This window comes from Tachysurus fulvidraco, chromosome 6 (genome assembly GCF_022655615.1).
Source record: "Tachysurus fulvidraco isolate hzauxx_2018 chromosome 6, HZAU_PFXX_2.0, whole genome shotgun sequence".
NCBI lineage: Eukaryota > Metazoa > Chordata > Actinopteri > Siluriformes > Bagridae > Tachysurus > Tachysurus fulvidraco.
The window spans coordinates 5,781,718-5,801,309 of NC_062523.1; the positions used below are offsets into that span (position 1 = coordinate 5,781,718).

General features: G+C 40.7%; 1 protein-coding gene across 1 annotated transcript in view; it reads right to left on the reverse strand.

Moving 5' to 3' along the window:
* Positions 1 to 19,592, reverse strand: part of sestd1 (SEC14 and spectrin domains 1) — a 44,798-nt gene that overhangs the window by 12,495 nt on the left and 12,711 nt on the right. Inside the window, exons 7-11 of the mRNA XM_027162607.2 lie at positions 13,958 to 14,071; positions 12,694 to 12,788; positions 10,874 to 10,929; positions 9,764 to 9,990; positions 4,988 to 5,110 (exon numbers count right to left, since the gene is read on the reverse strand). Coding sequence (XP_027018408.1) covers positions 4,988 to 5,110; positions 9,764 to 9,990; positions 10,874 to 10,929; positions 12,694 to 12,788; positions 13,958 to 14,071 — 615 coding nt within the window. The remainder of the gene's footprint in view (positions 1 to 4,987; positions 5,111 to 9,763; positions 9,991 to 10,873; positions 10,930 to 12,693; positions 12,789 to 13,957; positions 14,072 to 19,592) is intronic.

Genomic DNA, 19,592 nt, shown 5'->3' on the forward strand with positions numbered 1-19,592 from the left:
AGCTGAAGCCAGCTGGTGTAGACTGGCACAGAACTACATGATAGCTCCTCAGGATGCCACCATGTGAACAGTGTAAGGATGGCTTCTTCCTTGGATACTTACCTTTGACAGACGTTAATAAAAATCCAACTCAGCACCGCTTGACATCATATACAGTGTATAGATAAAGAAGGGAAATGATTTATATTCTCACTATCTGGCACAATTTGAGAAGATTTCTTCTGAATCTGGTTCATCTCATGATCTCCATGTCATCTCAGGGTTTTTTTTTTTTTTCTCGTGACCCTTAAAAAAACCTTACCTCTGGCTTGCTCAGTGATGATAAATAAAATAATTTAGCGATTTATAATACAGCTTTCTGCCAAGCTGCTTTGTGGCTATGTCTATTGTTAAAATAAATATGTATACAAATAAATTTGGACTGAATTAAAGACACAAAACAAAGTACAACTTTTTTATTTTTACACTGAAAATTAGATGGAGAAGCAAGTAGAGCTTTATTACTCCTTATTCTGACCGGTTACATGGTGTGCTGATTGTTTTTTTTCTAAACTGGGACGGACAAATCACTAGCCAGTGATATTGTTGTGTGTTATTATGTGTTTCTTTTTACACAACAAGGTAGCGGTTTCAATAATTATTTAGTAACCGAATAAACTAGATTATTATTAGTTAGAATTGATTACAAATAGATGATCAAAGAAGGAATGGCAATCTGGGTGTAAAAACTAATTAACATTATTAAACTTGTAAATAAATAACTAATGTAAAAGTTATAGTTTTAAAAGTTTTAGCTCTAAAGACTTAAAGCAGTCCAAGATGAACAAAGTCAGTCACATACCAATTAGCAAATGCTAAATATTGTATAGTTTTATAGTCTACCGGATTCAGAAGTACGGTCAAATAATTAATTACAGTCTTAAGAAGCGAAATGGTGTCGTATTGTGTTGGGGATTATATTCCTGGTTTAAACATGATCTGTTAACGGCATAATGACTGTTACTAAATCAGGTTAATTATCGCACATGGATGAGCACAGCACAGGTAGGTGAAAACACTGAAATGAAGAGCAAAGTAGAGGTCTTCACGGGTCCACTTAGATCTGAAAACCCGAGGCCCGACCTGAGACCCGAGCGGGTTCGGGTCTAAAATTTTCGCGTGTGCCTCAGATACGGGTCGGGTATAATAATAGTGGCATCGGGTCTCGGGTAATTTAAAATCTGTTTTTACCGAACGGACCCAAGAAGAGCCGAACTACTGTATCTCGTGTGTGTGCATCAACTCAAGTCCTTTTCCAACCTCTCCTCTGTTTGCCATGACCACTTGCGACATGTGGCCGGCGACGTGTGGCTGGTGGTAAGCTAATTTTCGTTGAAACAGACCTCCCTCACTCCCTACCGCTTATCCGAACTACTTCGGGTAACGGGAAGCCTGTGCCTATCTCAGGCATCATCGGGCATCAAGGCAGGATACACCCTGGACGGAGTGCCAACCCATCGCAGGGCACACACACACTCTCATTCACTCACGCAATCACACACTACGGATAATTTTCCAGAGATGCCAATCAACCTACCATGCATGTCTTTGGACCGGGGGAGGAAACCGGAGTACCCGGAGGAAACCCCCAAGGCACGGGGAGAACATGCAAACTCCACACACACAAAGCGGAGGCGGGAATCGAACCCCAAACCCTGGAGGTGAGGCAAACATGCTAACCAAAAAAGCCACCGTGCCCCCCTTGAAACAGACCTGTCAATCAATTTTGACTCCACTCTGTAGCGGTTACTTTTGTGTAGAGTTATGCAACATTCGGGTCCAGTCGGGTTAAAAAAAATGCCAACGGGTCGGGTCGGACTCGGGTCTAATTTTTTCGGATTTGCCTCTGGTTGGGTCTTTCTTTAAAAAAAATAAATAAATAATATGCACGTCAGGTTCGGGTAAAAAGTGATTCGTTTCACTTCGGGTCGGGTACATTTCTTTAGACCCGAGAAGACCTCTAGTGCAAAGCCACCGTACAACTCTACTAGCTCAATGCATTATCTTGCAACAACATAAAATGAAAGACACAGAGAGTTCTTGTTTAACACTAATTGTGATGCAAGTATGGTGCCCTGTTGAGGGCATAAACATATTCTTATTTTATTACTCTATACTTTATTATATTATGCTAGAAACCACTTCTTAGTCTGTTAAACGTATTTAAAAAAGTCTCTATTTAAATATTTAAAATCTGAGTGTTTAAATAATCAACCCATAATATCCCACACGTCCACTTATTTCACCGGATTATCTTTGCTGTTCGAGTGTCCATGGAAAGCAACATCATAAACCCATTACAAAAGCACTCACAGAATTGATGAATTTCTAAACAAACTCAAACTAATAACCAACAAGGGCCTTGTGTGACTGAAGACAGCCTCGCCATGCTGTAATTCATGATCAGACATTATTTGTGGCCGTCTGTCAGGACTGTTTTGATGTCACGGTCACAGTGCGCAATCAGCGGCTCATAATGAATTGCAGGAGGTGAAAATCAATCTGCGTAAAATTGTGCAAAATACGTCTTCGTAAAATGTGTTAAAAGACGCATCTAGCAGCTTTTGTCAATGTTATATCTGTTAAATCTAACAAATCCATTAAGCCGTGCTATTCATGAGTCTGTACTGGGTAGGAGTCTAAACGGTCATTTCAAGCCCATTTATTCCTAGAGAAAATTACAATAGTCCAAATGGACGAAAGCAGAAATGTCTCAACAAAAGACCAAACAGTGGGCTTGTACTGACTGAAAGCAGCATGGATGATGGAACACATCAGAGGTCATTATCTGCGGTTTAAAATCAATATTAACATTATGTGTTAGGAGTTCAGACATTACTGCCAGGAAATACCCAACAGAAACAGGAGGCTACACTGGCAATATGTTACATCAGTAGTTTGGATAAAGACCATGTGTTGTTTGTTCAGTCGTCAGCTGTCCAGTTTCGGTGACCTGTGACTACTAGAGTCTGCAGTACTGACATGGTCTTCTGCTCTTGAAGCCCTTCCGCATTAAATTTGGACATTTTCTCCATTATGAGAAGCTTTTCAGCACACCCAAGTTGTAATGAGAGCCTGGCTATTCTCCTCTGATCCCTCTCTCGTCTTTTAGCTAACGTTCTTGGGTCTTTATCGTCAAATGTTCGGGCGTCATTTTCAGAACCTTGGTGTTATAATTGACTCTGTATTCAAATTTATCGAGCAAATTATCTCGGAGTAGGGAGTAGTTACTGCTAGCTCAGAATGATTGATGAACTCAAAGGGATCATTTCCTTTAAACAGCTGAAGGAACTGATACAGGCTTCATGTCATGAGCGTTATAACTCTCTCTAGGTGGGAGTTCGAATGCAAGTCGTCTCTTGCTCCATTGCAGCTGGTTCAGAATGCTGGTGCCAGGCCCTTGACCCAACAAGGAAAGCAGAGAGCAATTTCCCCAGCCCTCTAATAGAAGATTATATTTGTATTTAAAGCCCTACATGACTGGCCCCGAGTTATATCTTGGACCTTGTTTGCCCATAGTTCTCCTCATGAATGCTAAGGTCCTCTGGTCAGCTACCTTTAAATGTTGTTTGAGGCACAAAGCTGAGTTTCTCGGCTATGGAACAGCCTTCTCTAATTTGGTTAAAACCTCCATAATCGCTGGAGATTTAGAAATCCAACTTTATAACATTTTTTCAAGCTTTTAACATTGAGGTGTGAACATTCTATGAAGTAATGCTGTCAAATTTACATTTTATTTCCCTTATTTTATCCTACAATTGCTCTGGTTAATTTTTAAAGCATGTAATTTTATTTGTCCCTTCTCTTGTTTGCGTGTTTACGAGCTTGTCTATTTGTGTTAGATGATTCTATTTAGTCTTTTCCCTGTATTACTATCTGGTAAGTTTTTTTTTCCTATTATACGGCACTTTTTCAGCACCTTGTGGCTTTTAAATGTGCTTTAAAAAGAAAGTTGACGTGACTTAAGTCTCATAAACAAGGTGTTTCTACCCACTGTTCTGTGCTCACTTATTTGTTTTTCCCCATTTTGTGTAAACTGTTGTGTGTGAAGTTTCTGAAACTCTTGAATCAGTCCATCTGGCACTAACAACCCTGACAAGTCACAGATCATTTAGCTTTTTCTTCATTCTGAGGTTTGATGTGAACATTAACTGTAGCTCGTCTTGTATTTTTTTATGCACTGTACCTTGTCTTGTAACTGCATGAATGGATAATTGCATGAAAGAGCAGATCATCCGATTAAAGTGGAGTCTCAGTTTGGTTGCAAACAGTAAGATTTAGAGGCAAATTTCACAAACTAGGAATGATCTCGGGTTTCAATTGTAATTTTGTATTAGTAGTAGCACTATGCTAAAGCCAGCTGTAGTGGTATGCTAAAGCAGGAAGTAGTAGTATGCTAAAGCAGGAAGTAATAGTATGCTAAAGCAGGAAGTAGTAGTCTCCTACAGAGAGTTAATAAACACAGTGAATATAGTGTTTTTAATATAGTGAGAGAAAAAACCTCCAGCATTAAATAAGCTTATTAATATGTTTATTAATTATATTCACATAAAATAATTTTGCCAAACAGTAACATAGCAGTAAGCTTTGGTAGCTAAGCAACAGAACATGAAGGATGAAGGTATTTAATAAGCCTGAGTGTAACCCCGCTATTGGATTCAGTCCTACAGCATTAATACAGAATGAAAAATGTGATGATGGTCACTGGTGGGCGCACTGTAAGCTGCTGAAAGCGGCACAGCCAGTCATCGCTTTAACTGTCATATATTCAAACCATCGTATTTTAGACCCACAAGCGTTTTAAAATCAGGCTATTAGCCCGCTCATGTGAGAGCAGGCACAGCCATTCAAGCTTTGTGTGTGTGTGTGAGAGAGAGAGACAGAAATCAGCTAAAGAGTTGTATAGGAGCTAAGGGTTAGCGTGAGGTGGAAATGGCTGTGTGCTTACGCTGTGCTGGCTCTCGATCTCCTCGTGTTTGAGCTGTAGGGCCTGTGACGCCCGGATCGAGTCTCCGATTCCCCACTGAGTGCGGAGCTGCTCTGTGCCAGGACCCTCCAGCCAGTTCACCACCTACACACAAGCACACACAATAACAACAAATAAAAAAAAAAAAGGAGTGTCACAATACCGCTGAGAAGCTCGCAGTGACTCACGTCATGTGGTGACACAATAACTCTACGCTTTACCAGCTAAATGTATAACAATGACAGGAGCAGTGATGTCTCAGTGAGTAAGCTTCGGGACTGGTGACGGAAACACAGAGCTCAAAGAGCACCAGAAAATAATGTACATTGGGGGAAAAGCGTCACACCATCCTGCCGTGGATTATTTTCGTACAAAAGAACAGGCTGTCATTGTATTATTCCTTCCATAATGCATGATGCACTGGAACAGAATTACCCACAGTTGTTTCCTAGCCAATAAAACCAGATCACTTGACCTGCACCATTAAGGAGTCAAGTAAAACCTAAAAGCTCTTCATGCAACCTGCTAAAATGTGCATTTAACGAGTTATGAACACCTCAGGCAAGATTTGAATGGAGTTGTCCTGTCATTCCGAACATCTGATTCTAATCCTTAACATGCTTTAGAGCATTAAGTCAATCTTGAACAAACAATATGAATATCAAAGTGGATAATGAACTCAAGGAAATGCGACAAACATGAAAACACAGTTTCACAGTTTTGGAGCTCCTCTGAGCGCTCCAAAGTTTGTGTCGATTTACAAACAAGGCGACTTGCTAATTGTGCACCTCAATTCATCGGCTTCGTATCACATAACCGCCAGGCTTTAATATTACACACGGATCATATTATCAACTTTTATACAGCTCATTCAGTTTAATTGCTGACATGAATGTAATGAAAATAAATGAAGTGCTGCCAGTGTGATGTTCTCGATGGCTGTGATCACCTGGGTATGTGTAGATAGTGTTCTGTAGATGAAAACACTTAAAGTGGATGGGTTTAACGCTTCACCTTCTGCATCACATATGGAATATGACAATCGTTTTCATGCCTCTTGGGGCACGTCACTCTCCCCAGAACATCTGGTGTTTCGGAGATTAAGGTTTTCGCCAATTACGGCATCAATATGCTCATCCGATTTAAAAAGCATTGTCCAACTTCTCCTGGGGACAGACAGATTCACGTTAAACTTGCTTTATCTCTCACTTCTCCAGATTTATCCCTTCTCAGGGTGTGGTAGTTGTTAAATAATAGGTATTAGTGTCTTAGATTGGCATTCGAGATGCCGATCGGACATGTAATTTGTGAGTTAACTGCAATTTATTAACAGCACGAGAACAACAAAGCTTAAAAAATAAATAAATAAATAAATAAAATAAAAAAATCTTTAAAAATTTCTATTATCCTATTAAAAATAAATAGACAGACACACCGGGTTCTACATACATGTGACCAAATGTGACTGAATATACCGCTACATGTACTTAAAAGAAAAAATAGCTTGTGTATACATAATAGTATTCATTACTATTCGTAAAACAATCAGCCACTTCTACACAAACAGGCAGCAGATCCCAGTGCAGGAACCCCAACACAACTTAGTCAGATCAGACTGGCTCGGACTAACACGATCTGGGAGTTTAAATGGATATCTGCCTGCTAGTAAAATTAAATGTAAAAAAAAAAAAAGTGCGTTCCTCATGAGAACGGATAATTACAGCCATCATAGTCCTCTGTGAATGAACAGTAGTACGACCATGACTAAATAATAAGGCGCTGAAACGCTTTTTGTGCAGCGGGCATGTCACTCCAGCACTCGCCTCCTGCACAGACCTCCACAAGGAACCAATTCGGTTAGGGAGAAGTGAAGGGATGCGTGATTGGCTCTGACTGACATGATTTGGGATTTAAATTAGCTACCCAACTGCCACTTAAACAAGATCCTAACACGCCTCCAGTCTCTGAAGCATTCGTATGTAATATGTAGTGGGAGCCTGAGAATGAAAACAGGAACAACTTTAAATAAACAGTTTTTCGGTGCTGACGTGGGCAAGTTATAATTAAAAGCAATTTCTCAGGAGATCCTCCCCATGTACGGTAACTCACATCTGTGATTTCATAAGAGAATTACAGTCAAGTAGACAAATTTAATTCCCTCTTGCTGTTGAATGAATTAGGGCATCTAGAGTAAGCAGACTGCTGCGGAGAAGCTGCAGAGTGAAGAGACGTTAATGGATGTGTGCACAAGTGGTTCGGGGCAGCACGGTTCTGCTCACGTGGCGTTTCCGCACACAGGATTAGGAAGGGGGTTTACAGCTTTAATTTCTTAAAGCTGGCCTCACACACGTATAGAACCTGATCAGAAGGCAGCAGATGTTTCATTCAATTAGAACAAGAGTGTTTTGAAAAGGTCTCTCAAATGAACATTTCGCTCTGTCAGCATCACGTATGTAGGATCGTCGGAGACAAGGATTCTGACACCTTATAATACCCAGTAGATACTAAATAAAAAACACATGGGGGTGAGTTGTTCTAGAAGAATTCTCAAGGTGAATCAAAAGTTGAGCTATTTGCAGACAATTTTCTCATTTATTAAGGAATTTTGATCCATTTATAGCTATGTTTAACGTAAACGTCTGCTTAAGTGATGACATTATAGAAGCTATTAACATTTCTACGTCTTGAATCTAATGTTGTTCTTTCGACTGCTCCCTGTTGAGGGGTCGCCACATTACATTTTTAGCATTTAGCAGATGCCTTTATCCAGACTTACATTTTTATCTCATTTTATACGTCACTTGAAGCTAAAGGCCTTGCTCAGGAGCCCAGCAGTGGCAGCTTGGTGGATTCGACCTCACAACCTTCCGATTGGTAGACGAACACCTGAAACACTAGGCTACCACTTCTTTAAAATCAGGTCCACATATTTGATTTGGCAAAGGTTTTTACCTTCCTGACATAACCCTTCCATTTTACCCTGCGCTGAGACTTAGCTCTTTAGTGGCTGGGTTAGCTCCCTGGACAGAAATCGAATTAGAATCACCAGGAGGCTTCTTTCTTTTGAATTTAAGACTTAAACAATCCAAAAGGCAGCTAGTTGCTATTGCCACTGGAAACTCGGACACTGAGAACTCCTTCCTAAAATACTGGATATCCCATTAGAGAAAATCTCAATAAAATTAAACACTTTTCATCCTCGTGAAATTAATTACAGAGCTTAGGTGGAACGTCCGCCTAACAAGTGCATGTGAAGGAGTAGAAACGATAACGTATACAAAACAAGTGCATTTATTAATATGGACTTGTGAAACCACAAAGTCAGAACTTCATGGTCTAGGAAATGTATCTTTATCATTGTTTGCCGGGTCACAGGATTAAACTTAATGTCTGGTAAAGGAGATGTTCAAGTGCTACTAGTTCTCATATTTCTGTAGTATCAACAACTGAAACAGCAATAAAGAACAAACTCCAAATGAAATCATTTCCTCTAGGCTGACTCCAGGCTGACAGAGTCGTATAAAAATGACAGCTATTGAAACGCTTTGCTGGAACACTCTGCTCTGCGTGAAGATACGATTTCCATCGGAACACTTAAATCAAAACCCAAGCGTGCAACACATTCTCCCATGTGCTCACTTTATTTTACCGTACAATATCCCTTAGGCAATTGTTCAAAGCAATATGAACATTTAATACGATATCATGCCTAGTGTTACTGAGATTTGACTATTCTGATTCGACTATATACTAGTGCGACCTTAGCTAACGCCAAAAAAAGCAGCTGAATAAAAGCCTGTGCTGACGTATTAATATTTGCCGAGTTGCAGTTCAATTCCCTTCTCTAATATCACTGAAGATGTATAATTCCCCTGAACGCAGACCAGATGATGAAAACAGAGCAACACTCGGACTGGGTCCGTCTTAGGGCTTGAGCTGTTGTGGTCTACACTCCATTACACTTGTTGGCTCTCAGATGAAATGATAATACGGCTATTTCCTCAAGCAGCCACCAACAATTCTCTCTTAAGTAAACTGATCGTCTGTGGGAGGATGATTTATGATCATACACAGCAAACCCATAAAAGTACTAGAAGAGATAACAAAAGTTGGAATTAAAGTTCCAGAAAACAATGTCAAGGCACAGTAATGTTAATCGAGGACTGAAGAATTGGCACGAAAGTAGAAACTATAAGGTTTGGATGGTAAAGATACATGCTTCTGTATGCTTGTTGAACAGGATTTTGCTGTTATAATAAGATCCACTCTTCTGTGGAGTCTTCCTGGGAATTTACATTCATTTGTCAACAAGAGCTTTAGTGAGATCAGACTCTGATGTTGTCTGGAGTGTAGTCGGTGTTCCAGTTCATCCCAGTGGTGTTCAGTGGAGTTGTGACCAAATCAGAGCTCTGTGCAGGACTCTCTTCCACTCCAACGATAACATACCATGCCTTAAAGGAGCTTGCTTTGTGCACAGGATCAGGCTGTCAGGCTGGAACAGTGTTTGGACCAAAACTGATCCTGAATGAACAAGTGCACAGATGTTCTTATTCAAGTCCCCTTGTCTTTATAAACAGACGTTCGAAGCCAGTAGAAGGTTGGATCCCGACAAGGAAAATTTCATGAATATAGGTAAATATGCAATTACAAGTCACCCACACATATACTGCCAGCCTTTCCCTAACACACTGCTGGTGTACCGTCATCAGAAACAATGCCGATATACAGTGTCTGTGTGTGAAGATCAGTGAACATTACCTGCATGACCTTGGTGTGGATCTGGTCCAGCTGCGAGCGGCGGCTGCGTTGGCGACAGACCTCCTGGTACTTGGTGTACTGTTCACGCAGAGAGTCGAGAAGCTTCATGACCTGTGGCTGAGCCAGGAGCTCATCGTCCATCGGAGACCAGGCCGTTCCTCCTCCACCGCCTCCGCCCTCTGAGCCATTAAACCTCCTCTGCTGCAACTCTGACAGCAACTCATGACCTGAGAGAAAGGGGGAGAGAGAGAGAGAGAGAGAGAGAGAGAGAGAGAGAGAGAGAATCGGTAAAGTGATTAACACACAAAGACCTCAGGACAAAAGAGAATGAAATAAAAGAAAGGGATTTGAGAAATTTCACAGAAAGCAAACGACGAGAGATACGAAACAGGTGGAATGTGAAGGCGTTTAGAGAGAAAGAGAAAGGTCATGGATGATTAAACATTTCTGATCCTCAATACAGTGAAAAGAAGCACTTCAGCTGAATGAGTAAGGCTGCTTTCATTTATTCACACGGAAAACACTACAATCTATCGCCATTTCCTTCACAGCGACCACAAAAATCCTTAAAGGCCACTCAAACTGAAAGCATAACGAATCCACTTGTGCTCACAGACTCTAAACAAAGCAAATGAAGGATCTGAATTCTGCACTCGGCGCGAGTCGTCTGAACTGACAAAGACATTGTTCAGCCGTGTGTTTGTGTGCTGCAGTGTAATGGCGAGGACACAGTGCTTCTTTCAGTGGCTGGAGCTCAGGCACACGAGAAGAGTTACCACTCATCCATCCACTCGTCTACACGGCGATATGTGGAAAAACAGCCTCGGGTGTTTGCTGCAGGTCTGGAAACCACACGCTGTTCCACCCTGAAAAGTCTGGGTTTGGCACATCCTGGCATGGTAAAGCTTACCAGAAATGTTATTATTCAGATTCTGACAGGATTGTGACAAAGTGCCAAATGCGTGGAAAAGTCTCAAACTATCCAGGACGAAGGTTATAAATCCAATATTTACACAAATTATATTATCATAACTTCACCGACTTTTTCCCAGTTTAATGTTTCTGTAGAATCATTCGGCGGTGCATTAATTAAGAGAAAGTTAGACGTACCGGTTTGCAGGACGGTTTCTGGGTCGAATGACGGCAGGACGTTACACTCCGAAGGCCTGTAGTGATGGAAAAAAAAAACAACTTTATTACTTTTTTTAAACATTTGGTGCCACAGAATGGCTCCATGTCTGTCCAGAGTCTTGATATCCCTGGTGTGGTTCAAGGCAAAGCAGATAAACATGCAATGCTTTTACATTTTACCTAAGGATCGTTTTGCATGCATAAAAAAAGAACACAGAATCAAGACTCTTGTGGCTGGGGCAATAATTCTACTGTGATGCGTCTAACCACAAGGACAAATGACTGATATTTTAAGGTTTTTTTAAGGGAAGATAATTACTAATGTCACATTTTCCGTACAATAACACACACCAAGTCTGTGCTGAAGGACACAGCACCTAAATGTTGGATGCCTTAAGCCCTTTTTTGACAAGGTTAAATTTGCATGTGGTCCTGGGGGAATTTCATAATTTATGAATGTATCTGTGAATTTATTCCAATCCAGATTTGACAGATCTGTATTTTTCACCATCCTCAACTGAGGAGAATACATGCCATCATTTCTCCTGTTATTTTCGGAGGCTCTGTGTTTGTCTGCTGTTGCCTTGGGCAAAAAGGTTGTTTGAATGCTTCTACTTGCTAGGTTTTTTGTAAAATTCCAAAGTGAAATTAAAGCCAAGGTTCCTGCCCTTCAACTTCTCTCCAGCTTCTTCTACAACTTGGACACCATGTTGTAAACGGAGCCTGATCACATGACAAACATCCAGGAAAATATAGTAGAAAATACAACAGATCAGAAGGTTGGGAGGTCAAATCCAAGTACGACCAAGCTGCCACTGCTGGGCCCCTGAGCAAAGCCCTTAACGCTCAACTGCTCAGTTGTATGAATGACATAAATGCAAGTGGCTTTAGATAAGGCCATCTGCCAAATGGCATATAAATAAATAAATGTAAATGTACTAATTTCTCTAAGAACTTGGTACAGAATCCTAGTTCACATTTTGGGCCTGAGTAAGCAGAATAAAAAAGTGTTTTATTCAAAATAATACTACTAATAATAATAATTCTGAAACCATGCCAGTAAAACTGTTCTCTGGGTAGGAGGCCCATATGCTCTCACCCATGTCAATTACAGCAAAACTACTCAGCTCAAGCATATGAAAGAGGGTGGAAGGCACTCACGAGCGCACGTGTTAAACCGCAAAATATGTTCTCTGTTCCAGAGTGCGCCGTATTAAATAGCCGACTAATAACCAGTTTAAACTGGCATTCGAAAAAGAGTTACACTGGTGTCAACGAAAACGGTAAAATCGATCAGCTAAAGCAACAGCTACATCATTATTCTTTAGAGTAGTAACACAATCTGACACGAGACTAAGCAGTGCATTTAGTCATAAGGAAAGCTTTTATGACTCCACCGATAGCACCATTTCAAGCAGGCACATGAGCAAGAACTATCACCAAGTCCATTAGGATATAGAACAGAATAGAACCTGGCTCCTTATATGAAGTGCCTCTTTTCCTTGTTCTCATTATCACTAGCTCCTGCTGCGGGACCAGCTGATAGCACTGAATCACTCGAGTAATCTGAGAGCAGAAGACTTCATGAATAATTAATATGCCTTAATAAAAGCTAGAGAGAGAGAGAGCAAGAAAAAAAGAAAGAGAGAGAGAACGAGAAAGAAAGAGAGAGAGAGAGAGAGAGAGAGACAGAGAAAGAAAGAGAGAGAGAGAAAGAGAGAGAGAGAGAGAGAGAGACAGAGAAAGAAAGAGAAAGAGAGAGAGAGAGAGCATGAGTCTGAACCGGTGTCATCGATTACCTGGACTTATCAGACTGGCTGGTCTTTTCGTTTTCGTTAATGACCGAGAGTTCGTCCAACAGGGACGTTGACTCCTTGGTGAATTTTTCAAACACCTGGAAAACACAGAATTATGAAAAGTGTGCCGTGCAAAATTAGTCATTGTAGAAAACTGTTGTGTTGCAGCTCGGGAACCTGCATCATGATTCTTAACAAAATAGCTCATAATAGTATGGAGAAAAACAATAATATTCATCAAATTAATCACTAAAAAGGTTTTGCAAAAGATGTGACTGTACAAGAATTAGTTGCCCCTGTGGTTTGGGGGTCCATATTTATGCAAATTAACGTAATACTTAAAATAAATAAATAAATAAATAACTTAAAAAAAAAAAATGCATCTACTGCTCTTCGTAGTGGAAGAACACAGAAGACAAACCTAAACAAGCAGCATTACAAAAACCAAAAGACTAATAAAACTATTGTGGGATTTGGTACGTTATAAAAATGAATAAACAAAAAAAATAAATAACCCAGTAACCACCATTAAATCTGCTGTTTTACAATGGATGATATAAGCTGCTCATACATGTCCTGATCTAGGCACGCCACAGGGCTGGGCCGCATGGAGGAGTTTGCGGTAGTGTGGGGTGGGGGTGGTATCGGCAGGGTCTTGGCGGGAAACCAAACACTGCTTATGAATCCCAACAACGCCATCCCCACAGTGAAACCTGGTGATGGTAGCCTCATGTGTGCATGTGTTTTATCAGCCAAGTCTGAGAAACTAGTCAAGGTTGGAGTCAAATACAAAGCAAATGCAAATGTGAATGCAAAGGTTTGAGACCATGGCTTGCTAAAGTTCACCTTCTGACAGCACGGCGCTACTCAGCATAATGCCAGAGCTAAAGGAGAGAAGAACTCGAATGTGTTGAAATGCCTGTTAACCAACATTCTCCATCAAACCTGATAGAGGCTGAGCAATAGTCAGGATCCAGATGTACAAAGCTGATGAGAGACATGTCCCACAGGAGCTGCAGCTGTAATTACAGCCAAGTATGGAATATGTTGTAACACTACACAAAGTGAACATGTGGAAAGAGAATGAAACAGTTTAAGCTCTGCTTTAAATCAGGATTCTCAAGACTGCATGGTTTTCTGTTGTATGAGGGGATGAATGAAAAAAGTGCTAAGACAAACCAGTTCCCATAAAGAATCTGCCCTGTAACTCAATCTAAGGCACAATGTGTGCACAGGTATAAAAATGATAGTTGAGCTAGTTACTGACCAGCCTCTTGTTCAGCCAGTCCATGTGGTCATACTGCAGACTCCCTCCAAACTCATCGGTCAGCTGACAAGGCTCGATGTAGCGTGTGAGCTTATTAGCTGAGACCAGGATCACCTACAAACACGAAAATGGCATTCAGAGAAATTGACAAATCACTTAGCAGACTTAGTGGAGGTCTTTGCTCAGAGAGGAACAACATTAATATTAAATGGAAAAACTCGGCTGTAATCATATCTGAAATGTCATTAACTGTCATTAACTCTTGCGTTCATAAGATGCCACAGATATAAAACTGGTTGCTGTGTGTGAACGGTGTCGTGATCAGACACCGCTAATGCAGAAAAATAATAAGGACATTGACAAAATGTCAGGCAAGGTTAATCATGCATGAATAATTGACCTGGTATTTAAAGACGGAGGAGGCAGAGACAGCAGGTGTAGACAGGCGTCTGTCGGGTTGGAAGCATCAAAACGACTGCCGTAAAGATCATTGACTTTCATTAGTCGCATACTAAGGTGCTGAAGGAAAACCGGAGTGCAATCGACTCTGTTTTGACCCCAAGTGCTACATGCACATGTTGTACATTTTTTAATTTAACATGCTTACAAGTGATCCAAACTAAACACAGAGCTGTTAAAGGAGCAAACAATGACGCGTGTTAAACACCGTAAAATCTTTGGGCAGCTGTCTGTGTCAGAGAGAGTAAGGGGGAGGACAACTTGGATGGCTTTTCAGATATCCTCAGCTGAGTCAACAATCGTGACCTGAAAGCAGGGCTTCATTTGAAAAATTAATGACAAAATCCATACACACGTGATGTTGTTTTAAGCCACACCACAGCGCAGCTGAATTTTCTATTCTGATTGTTGATTACTTTTCTATAACAGCTCAAACACTAGTTCCAGTTACAAGAAGAACCCAACGTTATTGTTCATGTTGTGTATTCTAACCTATTGTATTTTTTTAAACATGAGCAGACAAAAACGTGTGTAAATGTTGATATGGTGGCGTTTTCTCTGAGATAAAGGAGACAATTATTTAGGATTGTTGGAAGGAGGTTTTAGTGTAAACTGTAAAAGGTTTGTAACATTACATAAGGTTAGATGCATTTATTGAATGCAAATCGGCATGTTTGTGTAACAGTAACTCAACAGTGCTACTGTTCCCTGAAAGGTTTGATTCCATATGAACTGCAGAAACATCACAAGACCTTCGCAGGGACTCAGTGTTCTGACATTGAGCGACACAGCATGTCTTATTGCACGGATTTATATCAAAGGCATCAGAGGACAAGCAAAAGAGGCTTAGTATCTCATAAGACAAGCAAACCCTTTAGAGTGAGTGTGTGTGTGTAGCTCAGAAACACAGATCGATGTCCTTTTTGAGCTCTCTTCTCTCCCTTGGTCACTGCATCGTGTTTCACTTCAGGCTTGAATAAGTAACTATTCATTCATTTTCTACCGCTTATCTGAACTTCTCGGGTCACGGGGAGCCTGTGCCTATCTCGGGCATCATCGGGCATAGAGGCAGGAAAAACCCTGGACGGAGTGCCAACCCATCGCAGGGCACACACACACACTCTCATTCACTCACACACTACGGACAATTTTCCAGAGATGCCAATCAACCTACCATGCATGTCTTTGGACTTGGGGAGGAAAGCGGAGTACCCAGAGGAAACCCCCGAGGCACGAGGAGAACATGCAAACTCCACACACACAAGGCGGAGGCGGGAATCGAACCCCGACCCTGGAGGTGTGAGGAGAACGTGCTAACCACTAAGCCACCGTGCCCCCCCAATAAGTAACTAAATTAATAAAATTTTCTTGTGATGTCCTACTTCTCCAATTCATTTTACTTTCCCTGTTAATACCAACAAATACACTGACCGTGAACATAGCTCAGGAGCCAAGACTCAGAGCAAGCTTCCAATGGGAGTCATTTGTCCATGCACAAGTCGCGTACATTTGACATACACTGAAAAAAAAACGGGCTTTATCGATTTTCATAGAAGTTTATCGATCCTAATTTACATAATTGATTCAGCATTTCTGGAAGACACGATGCCCTTTTAGTCAAATTACCTCTGTGAAGCTGCATGTCTTTCGAGATTAATTAGCACTATTTATTAAAGTGATCTGCCAAATCATGCACTTTTATTAAAACCCAGCAGAGGAAAACGAACCATAATCCCATTAACTAGTGCAACTGAAAGCTCTAATGCGTTTTATTTTAGCAGCCCAGCAGCTAACTATCCACTGACTGAAAAGGCAGTAATTTTGCTCTACTGGAAAATTTGTTCTGCCTGTAGATGGTTTGGCTCCAGAGGAAAATGAGAGTGAGAGGGAGAAACTAAATGCAAACAAATTCTTCCCTGGTCCACTGCAAAAATCTCATTAAATCAAGTTATTGCTGAATTGTGACATTTCGTTTTCAGCCAAGGTTTGAAACGACCTTGACAATTTAACCATAAGATATATTTCTTGAATCCTCTACCAATTAAGCTTTCACTGCACATATGCTAGTAATCACTGTTTTTTAAAAAAAGGAGTCCTGGCCTTTCAATATACCAAAAAAAAAAAAAAAAAACTTGGCAAGCTAAGTTAAGTTTGGCATCTAAGCAGTACACAGGGAGTTCAATTCCCATCTCCTTTGGAGCGGTCAGCGACATCAGGTTTGGAGTTGTTGCTGTGTGTGAATTCTCTGTAAAGCACCGTTAAGCGGAAACATAAACCCATTGGTATGTGATGCGGCGCTAATAAATGTAGCTGTTGACATAAGTCTGTCTTTGAGTTGGTGTTCCAGTTCATCCCAAAGATTTCAGCAGTCTCTTTGTTCCAGTAAAGAAAAGCTTGTAATGCTACAGCAGACACATTCTATATAACCACGTTCTTGGCAACAGTCAGGAAGAACGTGTGATGGACAGACGTCCACATACTTTTGGCTCTATATTCTAGATAGATCTGGGAGTCAAACATGACATAACAGGGTAGTATTAACCCCCCACTCCCCTCCAGCATTTGGCTATGGTGCAGGATGATGTATGTACATGTGCGTACTTAAAGAATAAATCTTATTTCTTAAGAGATTCTAAGAGATTCTTTCTCACAGCAAGAAAAAACTCAAATATCTATATTTACACGTGAGCAAAGTTAATCTGCCTGAAAGCTAAGAAAATCACAGGCTCTTAACTTTTGGCAGCAAAATAAGCTACTTAAAGCACTTCACCTCCTGCTATAAAACTACCAGGCCGGCCTCAGCACAGCACAGAGTACGAGCCAGCTGTTGTGGAAGTCACTGGGCTATTTCCTAAACTGGTGGGGGAGAAAAGAACATACAATTAGAACGAAAAAATGTGCAAAGCTAAAATAACTGGCCTTCTGGGGCCCGAGTGACAGAGAGAGACTCATTTTCCATATGCTTCCACACTGATGGCAAATGAGGATTTGTCAGCTTTTTAGGGGATTGTTGAATACAAGAAGGTCCTTGTGCTGTCTGTCTGTCATCAGCTGTGTTAAACCTCTTTAGTCAGCGTGTATGTTACTCAGGGGTATGGTGCTAAGTGTTCCCTCAACTAACCCCTTTCAGGTCACCTCGCGGACTGCAATCAGTATTGCGAGCTCCATTCTAAGCCAGACGGCACCATCTGCTTCAGCAGAATGGGCGGTAGGGAGGAAAAAAGCCCAGAGGGGAGCGCTGGCCCATATTATATCCTGAAACAGGTGTAGCTCAAATTAAATCGCCACACACACACACACACACACACACACACACACACACACACACACACACACACACACACACACGTTATCATATATGACTCTCCTGCAAGAACACTGACATTATTTGTTTATGCGTAAGCAGAGCCGACAAAAAGGACGTGTGCATGGCTGACAGGGAGCTCATCCCCCGTTCTACCATGTAGCTGAACGTCACGTTTACACACGTGTGTGCTTCCTCTGTGTCAGCACTGATGAATCCAATACACTGTACATGTGTTGGAATTGTTCTCTGTTCTAACATCATGAACATATCCACACTCAGTCCATTTTATTAGTGTAGAAAAAGTACAGAAACTCACTACGCACAGAGACTCCTAGACTGCTGCAGGCATTAGCACGGGTCTGATACCTTAATCAGAGAAAAGGCTTTTCTAATTCCCCAAAACTGAGATTAGAACGAGACTTTCCTTTTTAAAATCACCTACGGCCACATGTGTAATGATAACTTTTCCCATCGTCAATACTAAAGTTCCGTTCAGTGTGACTCACAAGTTAATCCAAACTTGTGATCAGGGCAAAGAAAGTATGAAATTAAAATTCCTTGCAATAGAGCCAAAAGTCTAGGGGGCGGAGTCTGACTTGACCCAGCTCCTCCTACCTGAGCAATAGTACTGGGCAATGAACTGTTTTGAATTACATTCACTACAAAATTTATTTTAAAACAAAAAATGGCATAAGTAGCTAATAAAGGTATAAAGATTATAGCCAGGTAGCGTAAGAGTCTTTAAGCTGGAAGACACTTCGCTTCAGTGAATGCATTAAAAATTATAAAAGATGTATGATGAAGAAAAAGAGATCAAAAATTCTGAAAAAAAAAAAGAGACAGTATATTTTTTAAGAACCACCCAGCACTACTGAACAGGATTGAACAACAAAATCCCAGGAGGTGGAGTCTGATCTGTCACAGCTTCTTCTATCTGTGCAATTCTCTTTATATGAAATCTATATTCACATAATATTCTGTAGATGTTGGCGTCTACTCTAGGATATTGGAGGGAAAAGAATAATTCGTAATGAAGTCAGTGCTTTCATTAGGAGAAAACTGAGCTGACGGGTAAAAAGGCAGGGAAAGAGAAACACGAGGAATTTTAAGGAAACATTTTCATTACCGTCGTATTAGTTTGAAAAGTGTTTGAGCTGACACATCATTAAAGACTTTTATCCTCGCATTTGCCTGAAAGTCAAAAAAAGGTTGTTTTTCATCGTTCTCCCCTGCCTCCATTTTAGTGCATCGCTAATTACAAACGCACGTTTGTCACGAATGTTTTATTGAAGGAGTTCTTACTACACAGTATGCTGTAGTTTCAAAACAAAGCTTACACTACAGACAGAGTTAATATCACGTTGTTTACTGACATCGTTATTGAAGATGACCGTAAATAAGCCTCTATAGATTTCAGCCAACTAACGTATTTATAGCTACATATTTTAAGGTCTGTGACTGAACCCTAAAACTTTTATTCCCACCTAATCACTGCTTGCAAACAAAGTTATTCAACTTAAAGTGGACAATGTTGCTGAATCTAAAGTTATTCATGAAAGAGATGGTCATTTGAGTGGAAATTAACTAATGAGAGGTAAATAACATCCTGCAAAACAAAACCACACAACCTGTGTGTTGACCACAATCATATCTCTTAATGAGTGAAAGCGGAGTGATCGAGTCTGTCTCAGGCCACACACACGCACACACACAACAGTGTAAAGAAAACTTTTCAAGGCAGCCGTTAGACTGGGTGCAATTACACGAGTTGTTTGTGAACAGCAATGGGGAATAATTATGTCTCAGCCCTTTTCATTAGGTTTTTTTTTTTACAGTAAGTCAGAGGAGGAAATGACCTCGTTATAAAAG